This window comes from Balearica regulorum, chromosome 2, assembly GCF_011004875.1.
Source record: "Balearica regulorum gibbericeps isolate bBalReg1 chromosome 2, bBalReg1.pri, whole genome shotgun sequence".
Taxonomy (NCBI): Eukaryota; Metazoa; Chordata; class Aves; order Gruiformes; family Gruidae; genus Balearica; species Balearica regulorum.
This window is the reverse complement of record NC_046185.1, coordinates 116,376,576-116,403,661: the sequence shown is the minus strand read 5'-3', so window position 1 is coordinate 116,403,661 and position 27,086 is coordinate 116,376,576. Positions and strand designations below refer to the sequence as shown.

The 27,086-nt window shown below is 41.4% G+C and overlaps 1 protein-coding gene across 2 annotated transcripts; it reads right to left on the bottom strand.

Annotated features, from left to right (window-relative positions):
• Positions 1–7,216: 7,216 nt before the first annotated feature.
• On the bottom strand, positions 7,217–27,076 carry GPR141 (G protein-coupled receptor 141). 2 transcript variants are annotated; one of them, XM_010300489.2, is made up of 4 exons: positions 26,999–27,069; positions 16,592–16,692; positions 12,921–13,109; positions 8,847–10,519 (listed from the first exon to the last, which is right to left on the bottom strand). In XM_010300489.2, the coding sequence occupies exon 4, from the start codon at positions 10,514–10,516 to the stop codon at positions 9,572–9,574; it is 945 nt and encodes a 314-aa protein (XP_010298791.1). In that variant the 5' UTR covers positions 10,517–10,519; positions 12,921–13,109; positions 16,592–16,692; positions 26,999–27,069; the 3' UTR covers positions 8,847–9,571. The 2 variants fall into 2 exon arrangements, with proteins under 2 accessions (XP_075601578.1, XP_010298791.1); XM_075745463.1 differs by lacking the exon at positions 12,921–13,109 and having other exon boundaries at positions 7,217–10,519; positions 26,999–27,076.
• Positions 27,077–27,086: the final 10 nt, after the last annotated feature.

The window sequence follows — 27,086 nt, the reverse complement described above, 5'->3', positions numbered from 1 at the left end:
AGAAGAAGATCTGGCAGGAATAGGTGGCAGTCAGCTGGAAGCAAAGCTCCTCAGTGGTGGATCTGATACCTTTCAACATCCTCACCACGACCTGCGTGACAGGGCAGAGCTTTGCGGGTAACACCAAGACGGGGGAGCAGCAATAGGCTGGAGGGCAGGGCTGTGGTTCAGAGGGACCTCAGCAGACTAAGGGGATGGCCAGCAGGAATCTTATGAGGATATTAATAATAATTTAAGAGTGGAGCAGCTGTGGGCCGGGAGAGTCCAGAGAAGGTGTTTGGATTCTCCATCCTTAAAGATTTTCAAAGTGCAGCAAGACAGAGTCATGGGCAGCCTCATCTAACTTTGAATTTAGCCATGCTTTGAGTAGGAAACAGGACGAGATGACCTCTAGAGATCTCTTACAATCTATTTTTCCCTATGATTCTGTGATTTTAACTCGTCTTAATACCACAGAGCTGAACATCCCTTCCACATCTTTACTTCCTGTTCACAGCTTTGTGAAGGTTCAAGTTACTAAATCTGGTTACTAAATATAGTAACTAACTTGCAGCAGTTATTAATGTGGAACATTTAGTAACACAAATCTAAATTACCATTCGATCTTACATACATCCTGACCTCCAGAACAAGATTTTGTCCTTGCTTTTATTTTATCAGCTCAGGGGTTTTCTGTTATAGCAAAAGTACCCTTTGACATTAAAATAAGTGAAACCACTTTGGTCCAACATAATTATTTTTTTTTTTATTTTCACTTCACCAATAACTGCAGTGGTTTCACACTCCTACACACTTTTGTAAAAGGTGTTGTTATGGTGATGTATTTCAGATGTTGTATTTTTCCACATGCCTCTCTTACCACTTTTTTTTTGTGTCCCTTGTATAGTTCAATATGCTCACAAGTGACCAGTTTGGGGTATTTAACCAAGGAAGAGCTGATATTTTTCTTGCAGATTCATTTTTGTCTCACAGCTTGGCTTTACTTATTAGTCTGTGAACTAACTGCTTACTGTCTAATTTCACTTGTCATGTTTTTTATCTGTTCTTGTAATTCTGCTGCTTCCTGTACTTCACATTCATTGGGGTGAAAAGTTTGCTGGTGCTGTTTTCCAACCTTGTTTATCCTCCACACTCCACTGTTGCATTATAAAGAGCTCCATCTCTCCTAAAGCACCCGAAGAAGGCTCAGCCTTTCAAATTGCTTTATTGACTCAACATTAATACTGCTCAGTGAAAGAGGTATCGTCTTGGGTTTGCAGTCTGCTGTTAGTTGCGGACAGAATGAGAACTCCACTTTCACATGTGATTATTTTTTGGTTATTTTATTCGTGACTGAGTTTCCCAGTTGATTATTGTTGAGACAACGTAAAATGCATGAAAGTGTGCAATATCCACTCAGCAGCCCTGAAAGGAGCATATTCTTGAATATCAGAGCAGTGCTACTGTAAATTGCCTCTTTATTTATTTTAAGATTGCATACAGAGGAGATAACAGCAGAACTGAGACTGTGCATATATGTGGGTTAGATCAGTAATGAGAAACAGCTGCACTAATTAACTCTGCTCCCTAATGAAATGGAATTAATGCAGTAAAAGACATTTATAATAAAGTCTATACAAACCCAAAGCATATCAGTTTCTAATTCCTTCACTATAGCAGGGGGACATAAACAATATCATGATTATATGTTATCATGGAACAGTAATCATTGACAGGGAGGAAAAGGGACTTTGTGTTGGCAGGCTGAGGTTCTTCCAGTTTCCACCAAAGAAAACCATAACTTCCTTCTCTCACCCCTTCCTCTCCTCCAGACATGCAAACTTGTAAATTAGTGAACTATTATTTCTCACTTTTTAAGTTAATTTTAGAAAAATACTTGATACATTAATTTGCATGTGTAAATTCCTTAAAATAAATTTAAGCTTAAAATGTAAGCTTAAGTAGAAGGCATAAAGCAGTATTTTTTCCCACTGAGCTCACAATTATTTTCGTGGTTGAGACAATGGTGACAAGGGCTGTTGACACTTCCATTTTGCCCTGTAACATTTCAATCAACTTACTTGCTGGTCCATCTCAGGGACAGTCACATCGTCTCCATTGTTGCCAGCTGAATGTTGACTTGACCATGCCTTCTTGTCTCAGATGTAAACCCACATTGTTCTACCTGTCCGGCCTGGGCTGCCCATGTTTCTTCATCCTGCTGGTGAAAACAGAGGTCAGCTTTGGGGTCTGGGGTAGCTATTGGTTGTCCACTGACCATGGACTCTGGCGACAAAAGGCTATGTGTCTGTACAGTCTATGTGGGTGAAGGTTTCTGAGGTTGTGGGTGAATCTCATGTAATGGAGACCCAAGTGCAGGCTTTGTTGCAGCCTCAGCTGTAGTGGCAGTTCTCTGGAGCTGCATGTGCTGTGGGAATGGGTGGTGCAGCAGGAATGGTCAGCAAAGAGACCAGGTCCTCCTCAGTCATTGGGCAGTTGATGATATCTGATGGAAGAGAGGTTGAGGTGAGCCCACACCTGGGATCTGTCCCAAACAGAGCTGAGTACAGTGTACATTTTTTTCCCAAGTGGTGAGCTGAATTCTTAGCAAACTGCACAAAGCAGATTCCCATAAACTAGTCCCATGAATTGTTGTCTGCCATACACTCCATGAGCATCTCCTTAATATTTCCATTTGGATGCTTTGCTAGCTCTTGGCTTTTGGAGTGTCCTGGTTTTCCATGCATCAAGCTGAGCTGAGATCACAAATACTTTAGTTCTTGCATGACTTCAGTAATGAATTCCATTCCATCATGACCCTGCAATACAACAGGGACTCCAAAAATGAGAAAGATGTCAAGAAGCTGTAAAGCCACCTCAGCTGCTTTTTTTGACGTAAGTGGATGGAGAACACAAGATTTGATTATGCAGTCCTGGTACACCATTATCCACTTCAAGCTGCCTAGACACATGGTTTGCATATTGATAAAGTCAATTTGCTCCCCATGCTAAGTGGTCCTTGTTCAGAACAGACCGGCCAGCAAACTGTTCCAAGTGGTGCCTTCTTTTTTCCTGGAACACTACGCAGAACGATTTGAAGAGCTCAGCATCATCTCTGGTGATGTTTGGATACTTAGATGACAAGTGTTTCATGACATGGTTGCGGCCACCGTGGCCAGTAGCCATATGTGCTTTTTTGATGATAATTACATGTATCCTCGATGCTCACATAATATGTGGGAGATTCCTCTTTCATCTGCCTCCTCTTAATCAGCTTCTCAGTGTCTCCACATTGTAGAATTTTGTATCTGAAATGAGGGAAATATCAAGCGGTTTATTAGCAATAACATTGTGTATCTAAATTTGGAAAGCAGCGATGTAGAGCTAAAAAACCAGAAAGAGCAGGTTTTCCATACTTACTTTGTAAGCAGAGAGCATTCATCTTTTGACTTTGACTTGGTATTCTGTTTTGTCTTCTTTATTTCAGCAATTTCAGCAATTTAGTTGCACAATACTCTGCCTTTGGGATCATTTACTTGGAGCATTTATTATACTTTTTGTATAGTCCTTCTTTAAATTTAACTTCAAAGTCCTGAGGAATCTTCAGGAATGATTACTTAGCAAGTAGAGAAATCTGATTGAATTTCCTCCTTTTATGTGCAATGCTCTGGCGCCAATTTCTGATGTATGCTACAGTCATATTGTGTAACCAGTCATTTTGCAAAATTACTAAAATCTTCAGCCATTTTTCAAAATTATTTCCAGTTATTTTGCAAAATGATAGAAAATAGTAGACAGGTATTATGCAAAATACCTAATCTCTAGTTTTTTTAACTTACTGGCTTAAAAGACAACAGAAAGAGCTGGTTTATTTTCGAAACTGTTCAAAACCACACAATCTATTGCAGAACAAGCTGCATGTTATATTTTCTAAAATAGAGACTCATATGAGGTCAACTTTATTTTGTAAAATTTGCAGCTGTTTTTAATTTTCTTCCCATTGGATTGGTATTTGAAACACTTGACCTTTCCTACCAGAACAATAGTGACAATAGTTCACATTTTGTGAAATGCTAGAAGCCATTAGCGTTTCACGTGATGTCCAAGTAAAGAATGCAGTCCAATGGTGTAATAAAATGGCCATTATTTTCTGAAATGCCTAAACCCAGTCATTTTACGTGGCTGAAACAGTCATTTCATGAAAGAACTGCAAATTTCCAATCTTTTTTTTTTTTTTTTCCTGCCCAAAATATCTCCTTTCACAGTATCATCACAACATATACAGATTCTATGCTGTTTGAGTTTAAACTTCTGAAGGCCAGTTACCTGTAGAGGTAGTTTTAGCTTACAAACTTTCATTATGTGAAACTTCATGATGTCTTGAGGAGATCCTGATTCAGCTGCTCTTTCTGTAGCAGAGGACAGAAACTGGGGTCTGTCTCCATGCATGTGGAGTTCTCCCCCATTCATGTTTCTCCGCAAGCAGCCCCCAGACTGGTGAGGCTTTTCTGCTCTCCAAGGGTAAGATTCAAGGTTGTCTGCCACAGGATTTTCCACCAATGCAGATACAGTTTGTATTGCCCTTTCTTATTTTCTTATTTGCTCCTGTGCTTTTGTAGCATCTGACTAGTGGAGTCTCTGTAAGGTCTCACATCCGCTGAGGAAAAGCATTGGGGAGACAAAGTCCTACCTGCAATTCTTACATGTCTCTGTTGGAGACCATGGTGCCACCACTAGTGTATGCCTCCCCCCTCAGCCACAGGCAGGTTGTTGTGTTCCTCTGTGCTGTAGACCTCCAAAACAGATGAGAGGCTGTGAGCTCTTTCCCAAGAGTCTCCTTCCCTTAGCGTGCAGCCTCTGTCAAGCACAAGTCAGGGTCTTGCTTCCCAGGTTCAGATGAAGCATTTGGACATGCCATTAAATTTCTGTGCTAACATCTGTCTTGCCTCTTTTGTTGTCATTGGGCATGTGTCCCTTCCTGACCATGACCCTGCTATGGATGGGGTTGGCTGTGGATTTGATAGCTGAGCCCTCAGTTGGTTGTGTGTTACCCTTCCCAGCTATGGGACTTGCACCGTTTCCATCAGCAAGACCTCAGAGTCAGGTGAGCCCCAGCCACCACATGGGTAGCACACAATTCATTGAGGGCAGAGCTACCAGAGCTGAAGAGCAAAACCAGCCAGGTACTCCCAAACTGGAGGCATTACTGGGAGAAATGGAAATATTACTGGTTGAGAGACAAAGCAGCCAGCTGGCCTCGCCAAAGGAAAGAGGATTATATATTACATACAGGTATACTTCAAGGAACGGATACTGTATATTATCTTTATTGGTATTTTTCTTTTCAGCAAAAATCTGGCTTATTAAGCAACTGTTTGCAAGTGAGGAAAATTACCTCCCTGAGTACCAGAAAGTTTAATTTATTTCTTTGAAGTTTCTGGCTGGGAGGCCACACTGGTGTTTTATTAATGACCCCTTGCCTTTTGAAACCAGACTTTGTTTGCAATTAGGTCCTAGCCATGGGGTTTACGTACAGGGGAAAGTGCACATAAAGTCCTATTTCCCTGAGAACAGCAGAAATGAGTGGCTGTATGGGTCAGAAATGTCCAGTCCTGCAACTCCATTGAGGTTTCTGTTCAGGAACTGCTGCCTCTGCGACCTTCTGGGGTTGCCATGCCCATCTCTGCCCATCCCTGGAGAGAGCATCAAGTGCCTGAATCCCTTTTCCTGGCCTGAAGCTGTGGAGGTCCCTCCTTCCTCTACCAGCACTTCTAGTCTAAGGCACCCTGGACCTTTTGGGAGCACGTGGAAATGGAAATGAGAAGTGATGTGGAACCATGGAAAACTGCCTGGAAAGGAAAGATCTGGATCCTAAGGGGAATTAGATGGGTAGGTTTACAGCCTGATAAATGCCCTAAATGAGCATTGCTGCAAAAAGCAATCTTGCTGTATTTATCCTTGCATTGGTTCAATTTTGCATGGCTCCCTAGTGAGCCAGAGAGGGAGGTGATACAGATGAAAACTATTCAGTGGAAGAATCCCAAATGTATGGAAAGAGCAATGTGGGAGAGGGAACAAGCAGTGGTGGAGGGCAAGTTTGCGCCCGTCAGAGTGCCACTTTTTGGCAACTTTAAGAGTTCAATAAGCAACATGACGTGAAGGCGAGAGACATGGTCTATGTCATCTTGCCACTATGTGGCAGAAACACACTGATATTCTGCTCTCCTATCCTCATCCCCTGTCACATTGTCCAGGTCCTATCCTCTCCATGTCCTGCTGTAATACAGCTTTTTGTGTTCTCAGGTGGTTGTTTTCTAATCCAGAACTATCCAGAGCCAACAAACTCAGGGTCTCCTTTAAGCCCATGGTGCCTCTGACCAAGCAGATGATGGTAACTAGAAATTCCCCCTTCCTCTATAGATCATCTCTCACATGTCAGCAGCTCCCCATCACTGCCTCTGCCATCCCCACTCGCAGGAGCCACTTGGCTACATTTTGGATGCTGCTATGGCCTTTACGATTTTGTTATCAGGAGTTACTTGGGCTCTTCTCCTTCTGTGGCACTGCCTGGCAGCACCTCCACCCCTCCTCAGCCCTCCTGGGGGAAACGAGCAGGGAGGGTGCCTGGGAGGGTGGGAGAGAGCAAGAAGCCAGGGAGGGGCACCGGCTGGAGGGAGCAGCAACTGGTCCTCCCTGCAAGCCCTGTCAGCACCCTCGCAGGAAGCATCACCTGTGTCACCACCTGGCAGGGCAATTCCTGTAAAAGCCAGTGTTAACTGAGCCTTCGTTCTCTGGCAGACGCTGACACTCACACAGTGAGACAAGTGGCAGATGTAAAGTTTGCACAGATAGTCCCGTAAAAAGCATCACCTGGTGCTGAATAGTGTCACCAACTTAAAGCATGGGATTCCGACCCCCTAATTCTGCTCATTATCATCCTGAGTTAGCGTTAACATCATTGGCATCAATTTTAATTAGGGAGAAAAACCACTATCTAGTATTTTTTGTGATGCTATGGTGCAGTATATTGTGAATGTGTACATTTTTATAAGAATTAAACAACTCGTGATTTTAACACATACATTAACAGCATTGGTTAAGCTGTATGATCAGGAGGTACTGTGTGTAAACACATGGTTAATTTTTCAAAAGTCTTGACAAATTCAGATACAAAATGCTTTTCATTTATACGCACGTTTGCAGGAAGGACTTGCTTAACTTTTTCAGCACATAGTCATTTTGTTTGTTAACAACTTTATTATGACAGAAGGGTTATAATATAGTGTTACAAAGGTATGCAGTGCCTACAGAACACATGCAAGGTATTTTCTTTCACTAACAATGTTGTTATAGAAGGAAACAAAAATGTTGTGCCATTTTCCATTTTCTCTTCTGCTGCAAGGAAAATCTGGTTTGCTTGTGTGATTTTAAAACAAATCTGGATCAGAGAAGTTTATTACTTTCTTAACAACATATAATTAACTAGTAATGAACTACACATTCAAGTTGACTCCTTCCATGTTATGAAAGTCTCCGTAGTTCCATGACTACTGTGGAATCTGGCTGGTAGTCGTCTTCATCTTTACTGTGATCCTTTTGGGGCAAATGCCTTCTTGGATAGTTTTTTCTCAGATCCACACACCCTGCAAGCTCTAACATTTCTATGTTAACAGATGTTGTGATCCAGACTATTTGCCAAGGGTGGGCCATGTGAGCACCCCCACATCTCACTTGTGTTATGAATTTCAGTGATTTCCAACTTTTGGTGTTATATAGCATTACTCAGGCTCTGACCTGAAAAAACTTTCTTGCAATCATCAGACCTCCCAAGAGATATACAGGAGCTTGAAGCAAGAAGGAAGTCAGGAAAAAAAGGCTATAGAAGAGACAGGATCCTTTAAAGTAACCATCTTGGTGGGACCAAAAGCAACGAGCATAGCGCCAAGATTGTACAGGTACAGCAAGGTCAACCAATCCTTATTCGATTGCTGTCTGATGTGCAAGAAGTGTTGACGGTGAAGTAGAAAGGGATGGAAAGATTCAGAAGAATGAAAAGGTGGACTTCAACAGCATCATGAGGAGAGACTATCACTGGAATTCTACCCGCTGATAACCTCTAATTTGTCAAATGATTAAAATATTATCCTACTGACTCTAGATGAAAAAATGTGACCTTATGCAGATGGCAAGAAGAAGAAAGATATGTTAGCCATTGCTGTCTTGGGTTATAGTAGTCAGAGATTTATACTCTTTTTTTTGGGGGACAGGTGTAAAGCAGCTGAGCTATGAAAGCCTGAATATCTTTCACAGAATTATTTTGCTGAATTTTTCCTCTTTTCTAGTGGAATTCAATTCTTTCTTCAGAGATAGCAACTGACAATACCTCACTGAGATATAATAAGCTTTTTAACTACACCAGGTTTATTAGCTTTTTCCATCCCTCCAATCCAAGCAGTAACATTTTAATTTCTTCTACCAGTACAGGCTACTAAATTTATAGAATTGATTTCAAGCTAAAGATACTGTAATTAGTTATAAACTTCAGAATTGCACACAATCAACACAGGATAAAGAAAAAAACATTGTTGCCTTGGAGATCTAAAAAATTTTACTTTTTAAAAGAAGACAACTGCTGTCTGAATGATCTAAATAAAATGATCTTCACTATTATTTTTTTTTAATTCAACAATTCTGTAAATAAAAATACAGGCTTTTGTCTGAACTTACAATGTTCATTTCAGTAACAATGTGTGATTTTTGTTGTTAGAGACATTTTCATAATGTGGGAAAGAGAACAAAACTCTTTTCTGCTGCAGTGATACCATCTCCAAAAGATGATTTTGAGTAAATAGTTCAAGAAACAACTATTTATTGTTGGTTTATTTTTAAAGAGTTAGAAAGTTACGCTTGTCTTTAAGTGCTGGTTTTGGCTGGGGGAGAGTTCATTTTATTCATAGCAGGTAGTATGGGGCTATGGTTTAGATTTGTGCTGGAAACAGTGTTGGTAATTCAGGGATGTTTTAGTTATTGCTGAGCAGTGCTTACACAGAGCCAAGGCCTTTTCTGCCTCCTCAGTGGAGGAACAGACCTCCTCAGGAGGAACAATAGGTTCCCTGCTATTTTATGAGAGCTTGTGAGGAATAAATAAGAAATGTACGTGGAAAATTATATAGATCTTTATGTTTCAAAAATCTGTACCTTATTCTGTAAGAAAAACTGCTTTTCTATCTGTGTTTCTACATACTTTTCAAATTCTCTTGAGTCTCCTCCTAGTGCCTTCCACTTGACAAACCGTGATGTAACAAGAGTAAGACAGAAGAGCCCATGCCCTTTCCTCCCTCTCCTCCAGGTGCATCCGCAAGTCACTAGGTAGCACCGTGAAGAAATCCCAGAGGTAACCTTCCAGTTGACCAGCTGAGACACTGGAGGCAGTTCACCCCATTATTTTGAGGAGCAGGCATGCAGAGCCCTGCACGAGTGCGTTGCGCTGTTTCCAGCGCCCACCGTGACTTGCTGAGGAGGGGGTTTGCCCTGCCTGCCCAGCGCTGTGCTTTGCCAGGTCCAGATCCACGCGTGCTGCAGGAGGCTGATGCTAGCAGCAAGACAACCTGCTGCGCAGCATGCCCACCTTTTGCTTGAAGAGACGGCTTCCGCTTAGCACGAATGACAGCAGGTCCAGGCAGCTGAGGGCAGTCAGACTCAAAAAAACTTCATTGTAACTTTCTAACTGGTCAAAATCACTCACGTGCTGTATGTAGTAGGCCCTAAAGAGGTGATAGGGAAGGAAGCAAACTATGATGACGCAGATGAAAATCAAGTTTTTCACCTGGGCCCAGAACTCTTGGTGTGACCAGACGGAGGTGGAAAGTTTTCTTGCCACTTTTACCAGGATGAAAAACTGCAGGCCCAAGAGGACACAAGTAATGCAGGCGACAGCTACAATTATGGTGTAGTTCAGGGCTTTCACGCTCTCCTGCTGTAGTTCTTTGTGGAACTTAAAGCATGTTGTATCATTGTATGAGCCTGAGCGTCCGTACTCAAAGCACAAGACTGGCACCACAAAGACCATGACAAAGACCCACACGGCAGCACTGGCCGCAATGGCGTGCAGCTTCCTGTAAAACTCCACCTTGTCCTTCCATTGAAAGAAGATGAGCCACCGGATCACCAGCGTGATCACGTAGAATAGGAAAGTCAGGTACATGTGGATGTGCACCATTGCACTCACTATTTTGCAAAATGGCATCTTAAATACCCACTTCTTGTTGACATAGTAGTGCAGGCGAAAGGGCACCGTGAAGAGGAGGAGGCTGTGCACAACGACCAGGTTAATGATGGCTGTAGTCGTCACAGACAAAGTGTTCATCTTGACCAGCACAAACAACATTGTGATGGACCCGATCCCACCTCCAGCAAAGGCAACTGAGTAGGCAGTAATCAGTATGGCACTCGTGGTGTTGGTGTGAGTGAAGGCAGACGAGGAGTCATTGCTGTTCCTGTTCTCTTCAATCATGTTCCGGAAATCTTCCTTGAACATATTCTGGAAATGAAAGAATACATAAAAGCTAAGATAAGGTAGGAATGAGAGGGCCCAACTGAAAACCCAGAAAAGCTTTCCACCTGGATCTTGCTTGAGGGATAATCCACAAATCTCACAGCTGGCACAGGCTGTAACCAGTAGTTTTACCCAAACTCCTCCAGCCTAGAGAAAAAAGGTTGAGCAGAGAAGCTGCATTAAGACATTGCTAGTCATACCCTTAAGAACAAGCATGAGTTAGTAATATGTGGGAAGAAGAGATCCTTAGGGAAATGACATGATTGTGGTGGTTTTGAGCTATCTGTGTCATTAGTTCTGCTCTCTTCTGAGCATCTGCATGGCTTTGCAGTGAAGATCAGAGTGATTGTTCAGATTCTGCTACTCATTCATCAGTTTGTTTACTTGCAACATAAATCTGCCCTTCCCAGAGCCAGATAATAACCATATGTTGCTCTATCAAAGCTACAAATTTTGTTTGTTACTGAGAGCTGTTTTGCACACATTACAGTCAACTCCTTCTTCTCTGTGGACAGTTTATCCGAGTAAGGGATTAAACACCATGGATACCCAGGCTCCATGGAGATCCTGCTCGGATCCTGCCAGACCGAGTAGCGTGGGCAGTGCTGTCCTGGTGCTTAGGGCCATTTCACATCTAATATGTGGTAACTGGGTGTTACAAAATTGGCTGTTAGAAAACTTTAGGAAAGGACATCCTGGGTTAGTGCAAATAAGCCTGCCTGGCCTGAGCTGAGGCTAGATGAAAGTTAATAGCAAGTTCAGTAAGTATGCTATACATTCTTAATATATTACTGTTTCAAAGAGAGATTAAATATAATTCTTATAATTCTAAATGTAACTTCTGGTAGGATTTTTAAGTACTACAAGATGATGTGGGAGGGGAAGAGTTCAGGTGGGTTGTTATCCTGAAGCATGTTTGCATCTATGAAAGTATCAAGAGGATGTCCACACTGCAGTCACAGGAAAGAAGCGGGGAAAATTGAATAGTGCTGGGCTCTGTACTATCCCAGTTATACTGCTACTGCTACCTGAACTGTAATTTAAAACTGACTCTGATACGTCATTCATTCCACCGGTGAATCCCACAACACAAGAGGGGAGTTTCTCCTCAGTGAGTTTTTGCAATTTTTCTTTTAATACTGCAGTGTTGTTAACTTCACAAATAGTTCCTCTCTTTGTACAACAGGTTTGTTAGCTTATTTTCATTTTTAGGTAGCACATACTACCAAAAGTTGGGAGGGGAAAAAAGTTCTTTAGCAGTTCTCTCTTTTGTGGAAAAGAGGAAATACCTATAATAGCTTTATAAACCAGTTTTGCTTACAGTGGGGAATGACTATCTGTGATGCATCTCAGATATTTTTTGTTACTTAGCAATATTTCTAAGCATTTTTCCCTATAGTAATCAAGATCTCTTTATACATTGAAAAGTCATTTATTCTCTAGCTATCCCAAAGCATCTAAGACTCCAGATATTTTACTGTAATTGACATAAATATAACTGCCATATGTCAAATTGACGTGTTGGTTGTTGGCACTTACTGAACTTTTCTATTTGAAACTGCATTTCAGAGTTATATGGACAACTAATTCCAGTGCATTATGAGAAGAAAAATGGGTTGTGATGAAAGAGCTTTTTCTCAAAGGCTCTGCTGATTGGCACACTGCAGGTCTTGCATCAGAAACCATGCAAGTTCCTTCCAGTTCTGTTCTCATTTCTGAGACATTGCGTTTCAGCCTCACAACCGTGCAAGCTAGAAGGGATTAGTGGTCATCGCTAAATCCCTTCATTGTAAGATTATGCAGGAAACCTTTTTTTCATTAATCTTCAAAAAAAAAAAAAAAAAAAAGCTACTGGCAGCTACGATATGAGTTTATCAGCTCCCCAATACTACAGGCATCCCACTGAAATGTCATTGCATGATGAATACAGAGTATAGCATGACACAGGGTGTGTTTCACAGAGGAAATGCTGCTTTCTCATGAAATGAGGTTTCCTATTGTACTGACATTCACATAGCTGTAACCTACCGACCTCAAATACAACTAGCAAGTCCTCTGGTCAGCATTTAACAGGGGGCACATGGAATGAGAATGAATGCAGGTCTTACAAGAGACTAATTATACGACATAAGACTATATACTGAACCTCACTGGAAATGTGAGCTATAGAAATCTCCAAGAGCTGGAAAATATCTTGCAGCAGAGGAGGAACAACAAAAAAAACCACTGAGACTGTTATCAAGCTATCTAAGAAATGGTCTTCCCCCATGCTGCTTAGTCCCTTGCCAACGTCAGCTGGTATAAGCTCTTGCCAGCTGTAACAGCATTGCTTCAGTACTGAATCCAGCTTGCCTAAATCTAGCTCTTTAAACTATATTATCATTACCTTGCATTTTACAGAGTGGCTGTACCCTGGTCACAGAGTTACAGTTCAGTTTCATCCTTTCTTGCCTCCTCCCCACGCACACCCCAAACCACGTCTGAAGCACCAAGTTGCTCCTTCAGGACAGTACTTTGCAGCTTTGCCTCACCCAGGCCCCTTCCCTTCATGCACAATAATGTTAGCTCTTGACATCTGTAAGAGCATAAGAAGCGTGGAGACGACTTACCTCATTGCACATCCAAAGGCAGAGAGTTTCTCCTCAAGGAGGTGTTCTTGTTGCCATGCCTTCCTACCCCCTCTAGCTACTGCCAGTTCAGTGATGTTGCTCAAGTTTTGGAGCAAGCTTTGGTCTTCCTCTGTGTTAAACCTCTCATCGTTTGGCTAAACTTCTGCCTGACATGTACTTTGTACAGCAGTGAGGCAATGATGGACAACCACTTCATTTGAATGCCATAGCAGTTAAAGATACACCTGCTGGTGCCAAGGGTTTGGGGGCAATTGCCAAAATAGCTGTGTTTTACTTTGACAAAGGAGGTAGATTGCCAAGAGGCCAGATGCTGGGTTCTTTCAGAAATATGATCAGCAGAAAGATTCTCATGCATTCAAGATTCATCAGTTATCACTGTGGATAAGGCCATCACATTCATTTCTTGTGACTTTCTGTGCAGGACAGCCCACTGGACTTCCCTGGACTGCTCTCTTCAGACCAGAGCATGTAATTTACGAAAACAATTCAGTCTCTCAAAATTTTCCTGATAAAAGAATATTCATTCTAACCTTCAGGAACTTGTTTCTCTTTTATCGTACTGTTAATTATCCTACTGTTTGTTTGTTTGTTTGTTTTGTTTTGTTTTGTTTTGTTTTTTAAAAAAGGGTGAACAATGTTTCTGACAGAATTTGTACAACCTTAGCTTCCAGGCATAGTATGTGCTTCTGGTTTTGCCTTCAGATTCAAAAACCCTTTGTCAAATTTTGACTTTCCCTATAGATACCTGGAAATAAGTAGAGATAAGAAAAGATACTTATTTTCTCTTCATTCCAGTCTTGTGGCTCCTCCCTGAACTGCCTCCACCAGCATTGTGCTCCTATTTGGTTCTTAGATGAAAAACTTTGCATTTGGCACTGGTAAAATGCATGTTGCTAGTTTCCACCTGATTTAGCAATCCAGATTAGCCTGTCACTGGCTTGTTCCCTTCATTGCTTACTATTTTCCCAACCAGGTTCATCATCCTCCATTATGTTACATCAATATTATATCAACTTATTAAAAAGCCTGAAAAAACTCATTTGTGAAAAACAATTACACTCTTCCAATCTCTGTCAAACAGTGAGCTCTACTCTCTGTATAAGAAGTATTTGCAAAATTTATAAGCCCTATATACATCTGCTGAGGGACTGGCAAGCTTCACACAGATTTTCATATGCGTCCTGGTTTTGACTGGGATAGAGTTAATTTTCTTCCTAGCAGCTGGTACAGTGCTGTGGTTTGGATTTAGGAGGAGAAAAATGTTGATAACACACTGATGTTTTAGTTGTCGCCTAAAAGTCCTGAAAAGGGCTTTTCAGCTTCTCATACTGCCCTGCCAACGAGAAGGCAGGGGTGCCCAAGAAGCTGGGAGGGGACACAGCCAGGACAGCTGACCCAAAGTGGCCAAAGGGATATTCCATACCATATGACATCATGTTCCCTATATAACTGGGGGGGAGAAGGGGGAGAGGTAGAGGAGCTAGGGGTCTTGCAGAGGATCAACTTTGGGTGGTGAGAAATTGTGCTGTTCATCACTTGTTTTATATATTATTTTTGTTGTTGTTATTATCATCATCATCATAATCTTCCTTTTCTGTCCTATTGAACTGTCTTTATCTCAACCAACAAGTTTTACTTTTTTTTCCATTTTCAATTCTCTCCCCCATCACTGGGTGGCAGGGAGTGAGCGAACGGCTGTGTGGTTGTTTTAGCTGCTGGCCGGGTTAAACCATGACAATGTGTTCCAACAGATGGGTTCTGCAGAAGAACCATTTGCAACCTGCATGCACCCAACTGAGAAGTTTCATTTGAATTTGGAGGGGGAAAAAAAGTTCAATTCAAATGAAAGATTTTTAATTTTGACAGACTTAATGAAATGGAAAAATGAGTGTTTGTCAGAATTGACATTTCTGCATTGAACTATCCTAGGTTGGAGGCAGTGCAAAATACAAATATTTTTTAACGAAAGGCTGTTTAAAATGTGCATTTGTTTCACAAACATCCTCATTTAGTCTCAGAGATGCTTTCTGTTGAGGGCATTGTAACTGCTTTTCAATTTGCTCTAATTCCATGCTGTGTTATGGTAATGTAGGCTATGCCACTAGAGTAATTGCAGAATTCTCTTCATTTCAAAATAACCATACACACCTGAAGTTTGAAGTATAAATGTCTGCTTAAAGGAAAACATTACAAATTAAGAATATGAAATATCAAGTGTGTGTTTACATTTAGATATTAACTTTTTTCCAAACAACTTTCAGTGATTCCTCTAAGTAAGTCATTCACTAGCTCATTGACTCCTGTCTTGCAGGCTGTGTCATCATTATACCGATACTTTTTAATTTAAATCCAGTCTGTTGAAGAACAAATGGGATGGAAAAACATGCTGAGTTAGTCCTCTTTTGTTTGAGATTTTCGCTGCTTTTACACAAAAATGGAAACCATGGAACCTTCCTAAAAAAAAATTATTTACGATCCTACCTGCATCTTATCAAAGAGAACAAATTTACCCTTCTGGTCTTTACAGAGATTGTATGAGACAAAACACACACACGAAGATGGATGAAAACAAAATGAACAGCCTCCCAATTTTAGGAGGCAGTGGAGAACTGCAGGATAGCAATATGAAAAAGGATGAAGCAATGTTTTCCTGTACTAGGAAATCACAAACAACAATGATGAAAACAGTTCTGCAGAAAAGCTTTAAAACATGTTCAGAATAAAACAACTTGACAATTGGATACTTTTTTTTCTAAAGTTGCAAACCTTTTTTTTAAAAGCATTGCAAACCAAGGCTTTTGTTCATTCTGTGTGTACTTATAGAGTTTATCTCCACTCTTCAAGTGTTGTTTTCTTGGCTCTTCATTTTATGTAAGCTCTAAGAACAAAAAGCAAAACACCTTGCATTTTAGAGTCATTGCCTTACTTCCTCCTTCGAGCCTATGCTGAAGCAACAACCACGAGCCTCAGCTGCGTGAGGGCAGAGCTGCCCATAAGCACACAACCTCAGGAAGATTTTTAGTTGCATTCCCAGTGAGGAGTTCATGGGGAGAAGAAATGCCCCCTTGGCTTCTATGTTACTATCCCCTACCAGTCATCTGATGTCCCGTCAGAACAGCTCATTGGTGAATTTAACACGGGATCCCCTAATCTATTTCTTAGCCATAGGATGTCTTCAAAGCCTCCCATTTCTGAACAGTCACATTCTTGTACTGCCTAAACTGATCAAGATATAAACCCCACGGATCACAAAGACAGTCGTTTGGAAAGGTTATTCCCCAGAGTAGAAGGGATCATTTGAAAGAGCGTTTTGAGAAAACAGGGTAGGACAGGAGCAAAATATAATTTATATTGTAACTGGCTAAGCGCGGGTTTGGATATGGTTAAAGTATAGACATCAAAATGTATGGGACAGAACAAAGCTCACCCTAAAGCTCCGCACGGTGTCTCAGCCCTGCTTTCTGCCAGGATGGTAGCTCAGCATCTCGATCTCTTGGGACTCAATGCCATTGCTTCATTTGTACAGTGCTAGGCAAAACGAAAGTAGATTTTATTAAAAAAACATTAGCCATGTCAGTATCAAAGGATCATCAGTGGCAATGGTTACTGTGTGGTGTGTGTGGTAAAAGTTGTCTTACGGAAGGACTGAGTCTCTGTCAGGAGTCTGTGCAAGGTCAGTTTTGCCCTCCTGCAGGCTTAACTCATTTCTGTCAGAACACACAGTTATGTTTGAGTATAATAGTTTTGAAAGCAATGGTATTAACATTCAACATTTACATTTAATCTTACATAAGAACTTTTTAACTGACTACATCCTGTTGCCTCACATTTGGTTAAAAAAACACAATGGACATACTGTTCTGTGGTACTTCACAACGGATTGGTATGTGATGGAGATCGTCTTTTTGCATTTTGCAATTCTAACAGTGGCTAACAGCTAAAGAGCTGTTCAGTAATAACGTTTAGCTCTTACCTAGTACCTTTCTGCAGTTGATCTCAAAGCTCTGTTAAAAGGCATACATATCGGTCTCCCCATGTTACAGCTAAAAAGGTGAAATCTCTGTGGCAAAGTCAGATATAAAGCTAAGATATCCTTAAATGAAGTCTGGTACCTTCTCAAAGTAGTCATGTTGTCTTGGCTTCTTGTAGGTCTTTTTCTAGAATAAATATATCCCAATTAATAGTGGGAAGAAAGCTAAGATATGTTAAAGACCTGCAGGTAGCATCTGAATGTGTTGGGGTTTTTTAAAGTTATATAATATCATTGATACATATAATAATTCATATGTTAATATGTGTAATATTGTTGATATATATTGTTGATACCTATAATAATTATATAACATAGAAGTTATATAATACTGTTGATTAATAATAATGTTCACAAATAGGGCTTTCCAGGCTGACTTCTTCCCATATGTTTGCATTCTGCAAATTTTCAATCCTTGCCCTGACCCAGGATTAAAACAGATATTGAATTCCCAGAATATGGTCTGGGACAGACATCCTCACTATCTTTGTTCAGCTCTAAGCTGTAGTTAGTGTCAAGCTCTAGATAGGTATAGAAAGCTTAATACACACAATTGCAATTCATTTTCACTGCTAAATTGATGCAATTTTGCCCAAGATTTAGCAACAGTGTGTATAATCTCTGGAGTATGTTTCTCTCACTGCAGTTCAAATAATAGATTCCAGACTGGAATATTTAGATATTCACCAAGAACGTACTGAGGTGGTGGCAGAATGTGATTATTTTAGAACATCACACACCAGCTGAATTTAAACACAGGTTCTAGAAGTGTACATATTTTGTAAGTTTTGAGTAATTGCTGATGGTCTTAGCAATACCCCAAAATCTAGAAGAAGTATGATAGTGGATTTGCACAGTACCATTTTATTGCCTGGATCAGACCTTCACCTAGTTCAAATTTTCATTATAGCAACAGTTTTGTGGGCCAAGGCTATTTAATAATGATTGAGAGTCTGGCCTAGATTTCAAGGACTACTTGTCCTGAGATCTGAGTAGCATCGAGACTCGTTTACTCTGGATTGCATGAAAGGTCCTTGAGAAAAGAGAACTGTGTCCTTTATGCTCAGGCATAATACATGCTGTTAGTGATTTTTCAGCTGTTCCAAACTCAGATATGTACACAGAATAACCATGGCAACCCAGGTGTTTTGGTTTTCTACATTTATTGCACCAGGACTCAAGGATTTGGAGTGCTAATTCACATGTGGACCATATAGAGTGGTAGGAGGTATGCAGGTATGGTGGTTGGGTCTTCTGGAAAGCTGCTCTTCTCTTTCACTTACGTAGGTGGCAGAAAGTAAAAATTAAGATCCACCTGAGCACCTTAAATTCACTGTGGATAACCTGAGGGTAAAGCTGGAGTGACGTTCCTGAAAACACAAAGGTGGTGCTGGTAGCAGAGAATCAGGCCCCCAGAGGGGTCTCTAAACCTGTGATTGCTAAGGCTGAGCTTTGAAATATCCCCCAAAGTGCGAGGGGCAGTTACCTGAATAAATCAGCTTTGCTGGACAGTTGGTCAGACTTCTGCCAGAGATAAAACTCTGTTAGAAGTAGCAAAGTATTCCTTAATTATCTAAGTTTCTTTTACACTGGAAGAGTTAGACCTTGCTCTCCATTACATTCCTGAAAGAATCAAGACTTGAATTATTGAAAAACTACTTCAGTGATGGTTTTTAGCCTTCTTTGTTCCTTGTATCGATCACGTAAACTTCTTTTATATTAAAAAATATAAACCTGTTTATACCAGCCAAGGCATTGTCCCATAGTTGTGCATTAGTCTTGCAGTAAGCCATGAGCCTGATTCCCCACTCTAGTGTATAATTTTAATACTGTCCAGTTCCAGTCTCCCCAGTGACACCTCTGAGTCTGGTGGAACAGCAGACCAAGGCCCTGCTTTTTCGATTTTCCCTTTGATTTGTGCCTGAATATAAAGCAGCCAATAGCAACTATGGCATGAAGACAGGTTCATCTGAAACTGCCTTCCAAAATCCTGCAGTAGAGATTATCAGGGGGCTGGTCAGACTAAACAAGGTTCAGTTTCTTGACCACTGATCTGATATAATCTATCCTTGCCTAAACTAGGGAAAATCCCATATTGCCATGTATGTTTGACTGTGAAAGAGATGGTTTTAGTAGATGTACCTGTGGGCTGACCAACACCTGTTCCTCAGGCCTTTCCTTAGGATGGGTCAGAGCAGTCTCCTCAAGCAAGGGCAATGTCTGCTTCCTAGGTAAAAGGATGAGATATAGGGAGAGCATCATCTGCTACATCTTGTGCTCCTTACACAAAGCCCAGATCTGCTCAGAGTCCTTCCCAGTGCCAGCTGTAGGCCTAGTCCTAGTATGTAAGACTGGCTGGATCAGTTATTAAGCTGTAATTGTGACAGGTTGACTGCAATTTATCAGTAAGCAAAAGATATCAGCTGCTAATATGAATTGCTAAAAGGTAGTATGTAGTTAGAGTGAGTAACTTTTAGCTGCTACCAACAAAATCATATTTTTGACTCATATTTCTAATGTGCCTTACTATTTCAAGGACCTGAAGAGAAAGATATTAATTACCTACAAAAGGAAAAATGGTTGGTATCAACAACAGTTAAAAACATTTTGGAGATAATAGGTTTCTTAAAATGTCTCTCTCTCGGTTCTGAAGCAGTTGTGATTTGTGGCTGTCACCCAGGCAGTGCAAGACATCCTATGAGTGAGAAATACTGCCTGTGACACATCTGAATGAACATTTTCAAAAAGTATAGGGAGGAAAATGTGACTTGTAATTCCTCGTTTCACACGTCTTTGCCCAGCAGAGATATAAATTCAAGCTCCTCTGAAAAGTGGAAATACATGTGGTGGCCTCCTCCTAGTTCCCTTTTCTAATTTAGGGGGAAAAATACCCACTTTGCAAGTTGCTGTCCCTGGGCATTATTACTCAAGAGAAATTTGCTTAAAAGTACCTGAGGCAGAGTGGTGTGGAAAAAGTCTGTTGCTCCTTCAGTCTGTCTCACTACCTTTCTCTCCTTGGGAAGCATCAAAAATCGCACCTCATTCCATGCTGAAGTATAGTATATCAATAAAACCACCTCAAATTTCTATTCACCTCTTACCATAATCCAGATTTCACCAGAGAAGTACTTCAAACAAAACCTAAATCCACATCAGAATCTGCTGTACTACTTCTTTAATAGTGTGTGTGGGAGGAATCACAAATCTAGAAAACAACTGTTCTAACATTAGTAATTTACCCAACTTTCCCCATACCTACTTCTGTTTTCTACTGGCACTCTGCTTTGGCCTCAGCGTTTGTCACTGAGGGTGGGAGCAGCAATCAGAACCACGTACCAAAGATATCCAGGTAGACTCCAGTCTAAATGGACCTTTCTGAGAAGGTGTCTTACTTATTTTTAACTACTGTACATTTCCAGCGGTCTGTTACCAGCTTTCATATTATCTTGTTCTGCAAGATTTTACTAGTTCACATCTGTCGCATGCCAGTAGGTTTCTCAGGAGATAAGTCTGTCATCAGGAATCCAGCACACCAATTCACTCGTTATCAGAGCTTGTTCTCACTAGGATAAAAAAATGGATAGGGGAGCTGATTGACAAGGAGATGCATTACTCCTGCCATAAGGATGACATTAGACTGCAGAGAATGAAATCATATATGTGGTACCACACCGATCCTACATGCGTATATGCCTTTCAGAAAAGAAAGAGCCCTCCCCTTCACCTGACAAGGCAGTGCTCATCCTAAAATTTGTTTGAAGTCTGTACTAGCCTCTCACTAATTGCCTGCTGAGGCAGGCAGCATGTTGCAAGGAAGAATATTTTTTTAAAAAAGATTACACCACGTCTATTGCAACTCGCCCTCAAAATGTTTACTGCAATTGGTAGTACTGTTTTATTCTCAGACTGTTTATTTCATTTGATTTCTGACTGCAGAGGTAATATAAACGCTATCATTAGATGCATGGAAAAAATAATTTTCCTAATGATCATTTTCATGCTGAATATACACATACAGATATTTATGAAATTTAGTATGCTGAAATGTGTTGTCTGTGTTGGCAGAGGAACAAACCTCCCTGCGTTAATCTAAGAGTGTCTGCCTAGGAGCAGTACAGAAAGCAAAGCTTAATACCAGTACTGCTAGACTGATAATGAAAATGCTTTCCTACCTCAGTATAAACACAATGAAATATATGACTTCTCTACTACAGTTGGGTTAGACAGGAATTTAGGATTCCTCCTATCTCTTTCAGAAATGAGGAATTTACTGCAAGGGAATCGTTCCACACTGGATTCATAAAGTACATTGATTTGCAAGAGCCTTTCCTGATCAGCACAGCTAAAGATTGCATATTGGAGTGAGGCGCTGTATGCGTGTGGGTGCTCTATTCCATCAAATTCTTTGGGCTGAAATGGTTCATTTTGCTGTTAAATCTGGAGGGTTTTTTTTCTGAGCTAATGATAAGCATTTGTGTTAAATTAATATCTTCAGTGCATTTGCCAAAGTGTGAAGCTAATTGTGTTAGGAACAAGCTCATTACTGATGCATTTTTTATGACTTTTGCCTATTTGAATTTCCACTGAAACATTTAAGGATGCAGCTAGCGAGTCCAGCCAGGAACAGCTGTAGAAACACAGGGTAAGGGCTGCTATTCTGGGCTGTGGGAAGAGCACCCACACCTGCCCTTTGTCCCACCGTCCTAACTTGCTTTCTCTTAGCCTCTCTCCCCGTTTTGTCGACACAGGACTCCCCAGAAAATCTTGGGCCATGCTACTTGTGGCCATAATGCTGTTTTGCCAGTTCAAATCTGCTTATTTGGTTCTGAAGTGCCCTGTGCTGTGGTGTTGCACAGGACACCATGCCACTGGGCCCCTATTCTTCATTGGTCTTTAGACCTCTCTATAAAAAATAGAATCGAAAACAATAAACTATCAATTAGCTTCCCTGCTTCCTTCTTTTCATTTCATCCAGGTTATTTGATGTTCTGTACATCTTTCAAATCACTGGAAAGCATAAGCGCCAAATATTTTACATCATTATTCACTGTAGCTCTTATGAGCTCTTCTTAGCTGAAACCAGACTGACAGGACATTCCCATATGATATTATGAGACCTACAAGACAGATGCATAGAGGGAAAAAAAGAAAAAAAAAGAAAAAAGGAAAAAAAAGAGTAAAAGCTATCTGGAGTCAGTGCAGCACAGTGGGGAGCACCAACATAAGTTGGTACAACAGTGTGTGATGTAGGAGGTACTCTGTGCAGGTATGAGCTCTGGTCCCAAAGCAAAATAGCCACAGTAGGACAGTGACGTGCCCTTTAGCTTCTCAGCAGGATTTCTTAGACTGGCCATAGTAATATGCCTCTTTAGCCCCATTGCTTCTGGTTCTCAAGTTAGCACATTAAGCACTAACTCAAATACATCTTCACAGGAAAGATATCTCCAAAATAGCTTTCCTGTTGATATCAGTGATGTTAAGAATTTGGGGAGATTAAGAAAATAAAGCACACAGTTAATGTGTTTAATTGTGCTAATGAAGTGAAAAAAATGCATCAACTCATTGAGAGATTCCCATTGCTAGCTTTCTTTTCTCTCTGCACCATCAAATCAGGACTGTCACTGAAAGTGACTCAATGATTTCTACAGCCCTCATGGTGAGACATCTCACCTTTCACTGCTAAGTATCTTTACCACAATGAAAAGTGCAGAGAAAGCAATGCCTATAGGGTATCCACTCCAGATTTTCCCTTATGCCTCTTACTTTGGTTAAAACTCTTTTCTCCTTAATTTCACTTAAGAAGAAAGATTTCACTGTGTTCAGTGAGCTGACAGTAAAATAATGCATTCTCCAGAGCTCTTCCAAAGCTAGTTTCGGTACCTCTGCATGGCACTGCAGAAAGCCATATGCACATCCCAGTTTGCTTCTATTGTGGCTGTTGAATCATAAAAACATCCAGGTCAGCAGGGACCTCCAGAGATTTTACAGTCAAACCTCCTGTTGAAAGGAGGGCCTTAGGCTGGCTTGTTCAGTGTCACATCAAACCGAGTCTTGAATATTTCCAGCAAAGAATATTCTGCCACTCTGAATTTTTCAGTGTCTGTCTCGGACCAGGAAGCCCAAAGCTGGACACAATTTCCCAGTGTGGCCTAACGGGTGCTAAGCAGAGTGCAATAATCACTCCCTTGACCTGCTGGCTGTAGTTCTTGACCTGCTGGCAGTACTCTTGCTGATGCAGCCCATGACAAGGTTCCCTTTCATTGCTGTAAGGGCACACTTCTGGCACACACCCCAGGCAGTCAGACATCCCACACACACCACCGCTGCATGGGATTACTCTGTCCCAGGTGCGGGATTTAACAGTTACCTTTGCTAAACTTCATGCAGTTCTTGTTTGCCCAATCTTCCAGTCTGTTGCAGTCTCTGTTTGATGGCCCTTCCTTTCAGCATCTTTCTCCTCCCACTTTGTTGTCATCTGCAAACTTGCTGAGGGTGCATTCAGTCCTGTCATCCAAATTTTTTATAAAGCTATTGAATAGTATCAGGCCCAGTACTGACCCCCAAGGAACTCCACTTGTGAATGGCTGTTGGTTCAACTTTGAGCCATTAGCCACCACCCTTTCAGCATTTTAGCCAGGTCTCCACCTGTCTTGTGGTCCATATGTCCAGTTTGTATCTTGCCAGCTTGTCAACAAGTTATTAAGATGACCATGTCAAATGCCTTGCTAAAATCAAAGTACATGATGTCCACAGCTCGCTCTCCACCCATTGAGCAAATTGTTCCATGAAGGAAGGCATCACAGAATGGCAAATAAAGTAATTGCAATGCTCTTTGTAGGATGACAAGTACTTTTCTGCTAAATAAACCGCCTTTACACCAGCCTCTTCATCACCTGACAGCTGCTGGCCTCAGAATTTCCTTTAGACAATGCCACCTATACTGCTAGCACCTTAATATATGCTCAAAATAATCCTGATTGCGAAAACAAATACCTGGAATGAATTCTTTCTACCCTTCTTCCAAAAACTTCTTCACCTGTTTATCCTTTCCTGTAGGAGGCCAGTGAATGAAAAGAGGCAAGCTTTGGGAAATGCACAGCTCAAGTTGAGAGGCCTCATGCCATCTGCTGCAGCAGAAACTACACACCTACAATCACTTGCTTCTGCCAGGATGCAGCAGGAAGGCAAGTGTCCCACCACCAAGCCAAGAGCTTCCAGGTGCCTCAGCTTCTGAGATACAAGGCTGGGAGAGAGCAAACTGGTCAGGCCCACGTAACGCCACCTCTACTTATCCACGCCAATATATTTGTCATCTTTTGATGTAAATTGAGATGTAAAACCTCCCATCATCTGTGACTGCCTGGAAGGCAGACATGATGATGGTCTGTTCTCTGTCCATGACAGCTGCATGGCTGCTGCACATATTTCTGGGACATGACGTTTAGGCAGCTCCAGCTGATGTGGATGGCTGCAGTGCAGCAGCCCATGCCACAAGAGGCTCCTCTACCTCAACACCAACTTCCCACAGAAGATCAGTACCCCGTTTCTTCTCTTCAGGATCCTCTACAGCCCAGCCTTGTTTTTCAAAGCAGCTACTCCCAGTTTCGGGATGAAGATCACAATGAGCAACTGCACTTCCCAGAGGCTCTTTAAGATTAGGATAAAGTGATTGAGATGGTCCCTCTCTGGGATGGCTCTGGGGCTGAGAACCATGAACTAAGAACCACGAGCTAAGAACCACCACAGAGCTGCAAATGCGGTGCAATCTCTCTGTCCAAGCTATTGCCTCTCTCACCTCTTACAGAAACTCATAGCAGCGTATTTATTAAAAAAAAAATGAACACAACAACTTACCAAAATAAAATATCGTGCTGCAAAAGTTTCTGCATTTGAGTAAGGAGAAGATGGGGTACGAAACAATCCAGGGCAACTGGTTAATATAGTCACTTTATTCAATCTAGCTTTGAAAGACTTTCCGATACTTTGTGAAGATCAGCTAGATGTTGTGACAATGTCATCGTTATATGAACCTATACATAATGGTAACAGGACTCCCAACTATTTTATCCAGTTATTGGTACAGCTAGCTTTTTCACTTACAAAATGGCGAGCAGAATCTTCTCGGAATCTAGTTGCTTCTGTCAATGTATTTGTAAGGCTGGTTCCTTTACATATCAAAATGAAGCACAACCCTATAGCATATAATCATGCACTAAAGCAATGCAAAATACCCATCACACTTTTTACTGCCCTAAGCATCACTTCTGAATAATGTGTGATTTTTGCAGCAGTTCTCTTAAAAAGATGAGCCTGTGTTTGGCTCACCACATGAAGAGCAGCAGATACCCCTTTTCTAGGGGCCAGACATAAACAGCATACTCAAAGGAGCAATGGCTTTCCAGGGGTGCTAAGAAGAGGAGGAGGTTTAAGCTCTGGTCTTGCTCCTGATCAGCAGCAAGTGTATGGACAGTTCTTGTGGAGAATCTGGTGCTCTTCAAATGTGCAGCCTAGTTTTCCCTGCTATAAGTAGTTTTTGTGCTTCAAATGATAATGTTGTCACAAAGATGAGAACTGCAATGGTACAGCTCAAACTGGAAGGTGAGAAAACAATTCTGCTACTGTCTTCTCAGAAGGAGTGGCCTGTGGGTTCACAACAGGGGGAGAAAAAAGCTGCCACTGCTGCTACAGAGATAAAAACAATGCATCTGGTACACAACCACACAGCAAAGTTAAGGAGTCCAAACAGAACACCACTGCGTAGTTACTTGAATACTACATACGTACACCAGTCTGCATTTGGTGACACAGGTCATTTTTGCTGGTGTACCTTCTGATGACTTTTCTCTGTCCTCCAGCCACAGCTCTGTCTTGTCTGGTTTATCTGTATTACTCCGTTCATGCTTTTCTTTTCCCTCTCACTGAGAAAGGCACTCAGCTGCTATTCCTGACTAACGAAGGAAAGCTCTGCTACGTTAATAAAATGAAAAAACCTGTCACCTAGGATTCCTTTTTTGCCTTCCTAATGACCTCCTTCATGCACTGAGCAGCAGGAGGACAAGGATGTAAAATTCCATATCGGAGCAGATAACCAGTGGCTAAGCCAGCCATTCAAAGCCCCTCAATAAGCGGACACCAAAGCGCTTGCCAGCCATCCTCGCTGAGCTGTGCAAGCATCTGAGAGCGTCAGGGAAGGTGCCCAACAGCACTGAAGTGAAGGCAGAGCTGGCGACTCCCTGACTATCGGGGGGACTTGTGATCCTCAAGCATCTGAGGTGATTTTGAAAAATTTACTCTTCATGAAAGAGTGTCAAAGGCTATGAGGAAGCTAGTAGAAGCATTATGGAAATTTCCTCCTTATTCTTTGTTTAAAGATTGACTATCAAAACTAATAACGATATTCCTTCTGGTTTACATTTTCTTTTAATAAATTAATTTTCAGAAAGAATTATGAAAGTGAAAGCTATTGTAAAACAAGCCCAGGTGCCCTTCCTCCAATGCTGACTCCCACAACACACTTTTAACTGCCTTCTACTTTGCTTCCACAGATTTCACAAAATCTGACATTCACAACTGCTGCAGTGAACTAAAAACCCAAAGCACTTTCAACTTCCATCCTGTGATGTTTCCTCCCAGCTTTGCTTTAAGCTTACTTCCCACCAGGAATCATTAAGCTCCATCCAGATCCGCAGCCTTCTCATTAGTATTTAATAAAATTTCCCTCCGCCTCTCCAAGGCGAGGGGTAAAATACTCCTTTCCGCATGCCTGCCCCCAGTACCTCTGCCGAGTACCTTTGCAGCACTTACCCCCCAGACTTTCCAGCGGCACAGCAGGAGACTCGCCTCGCTCTGTACGGCTCCTCAACTTTGCAGAGAAGCGCTGCTGAGGAACTGC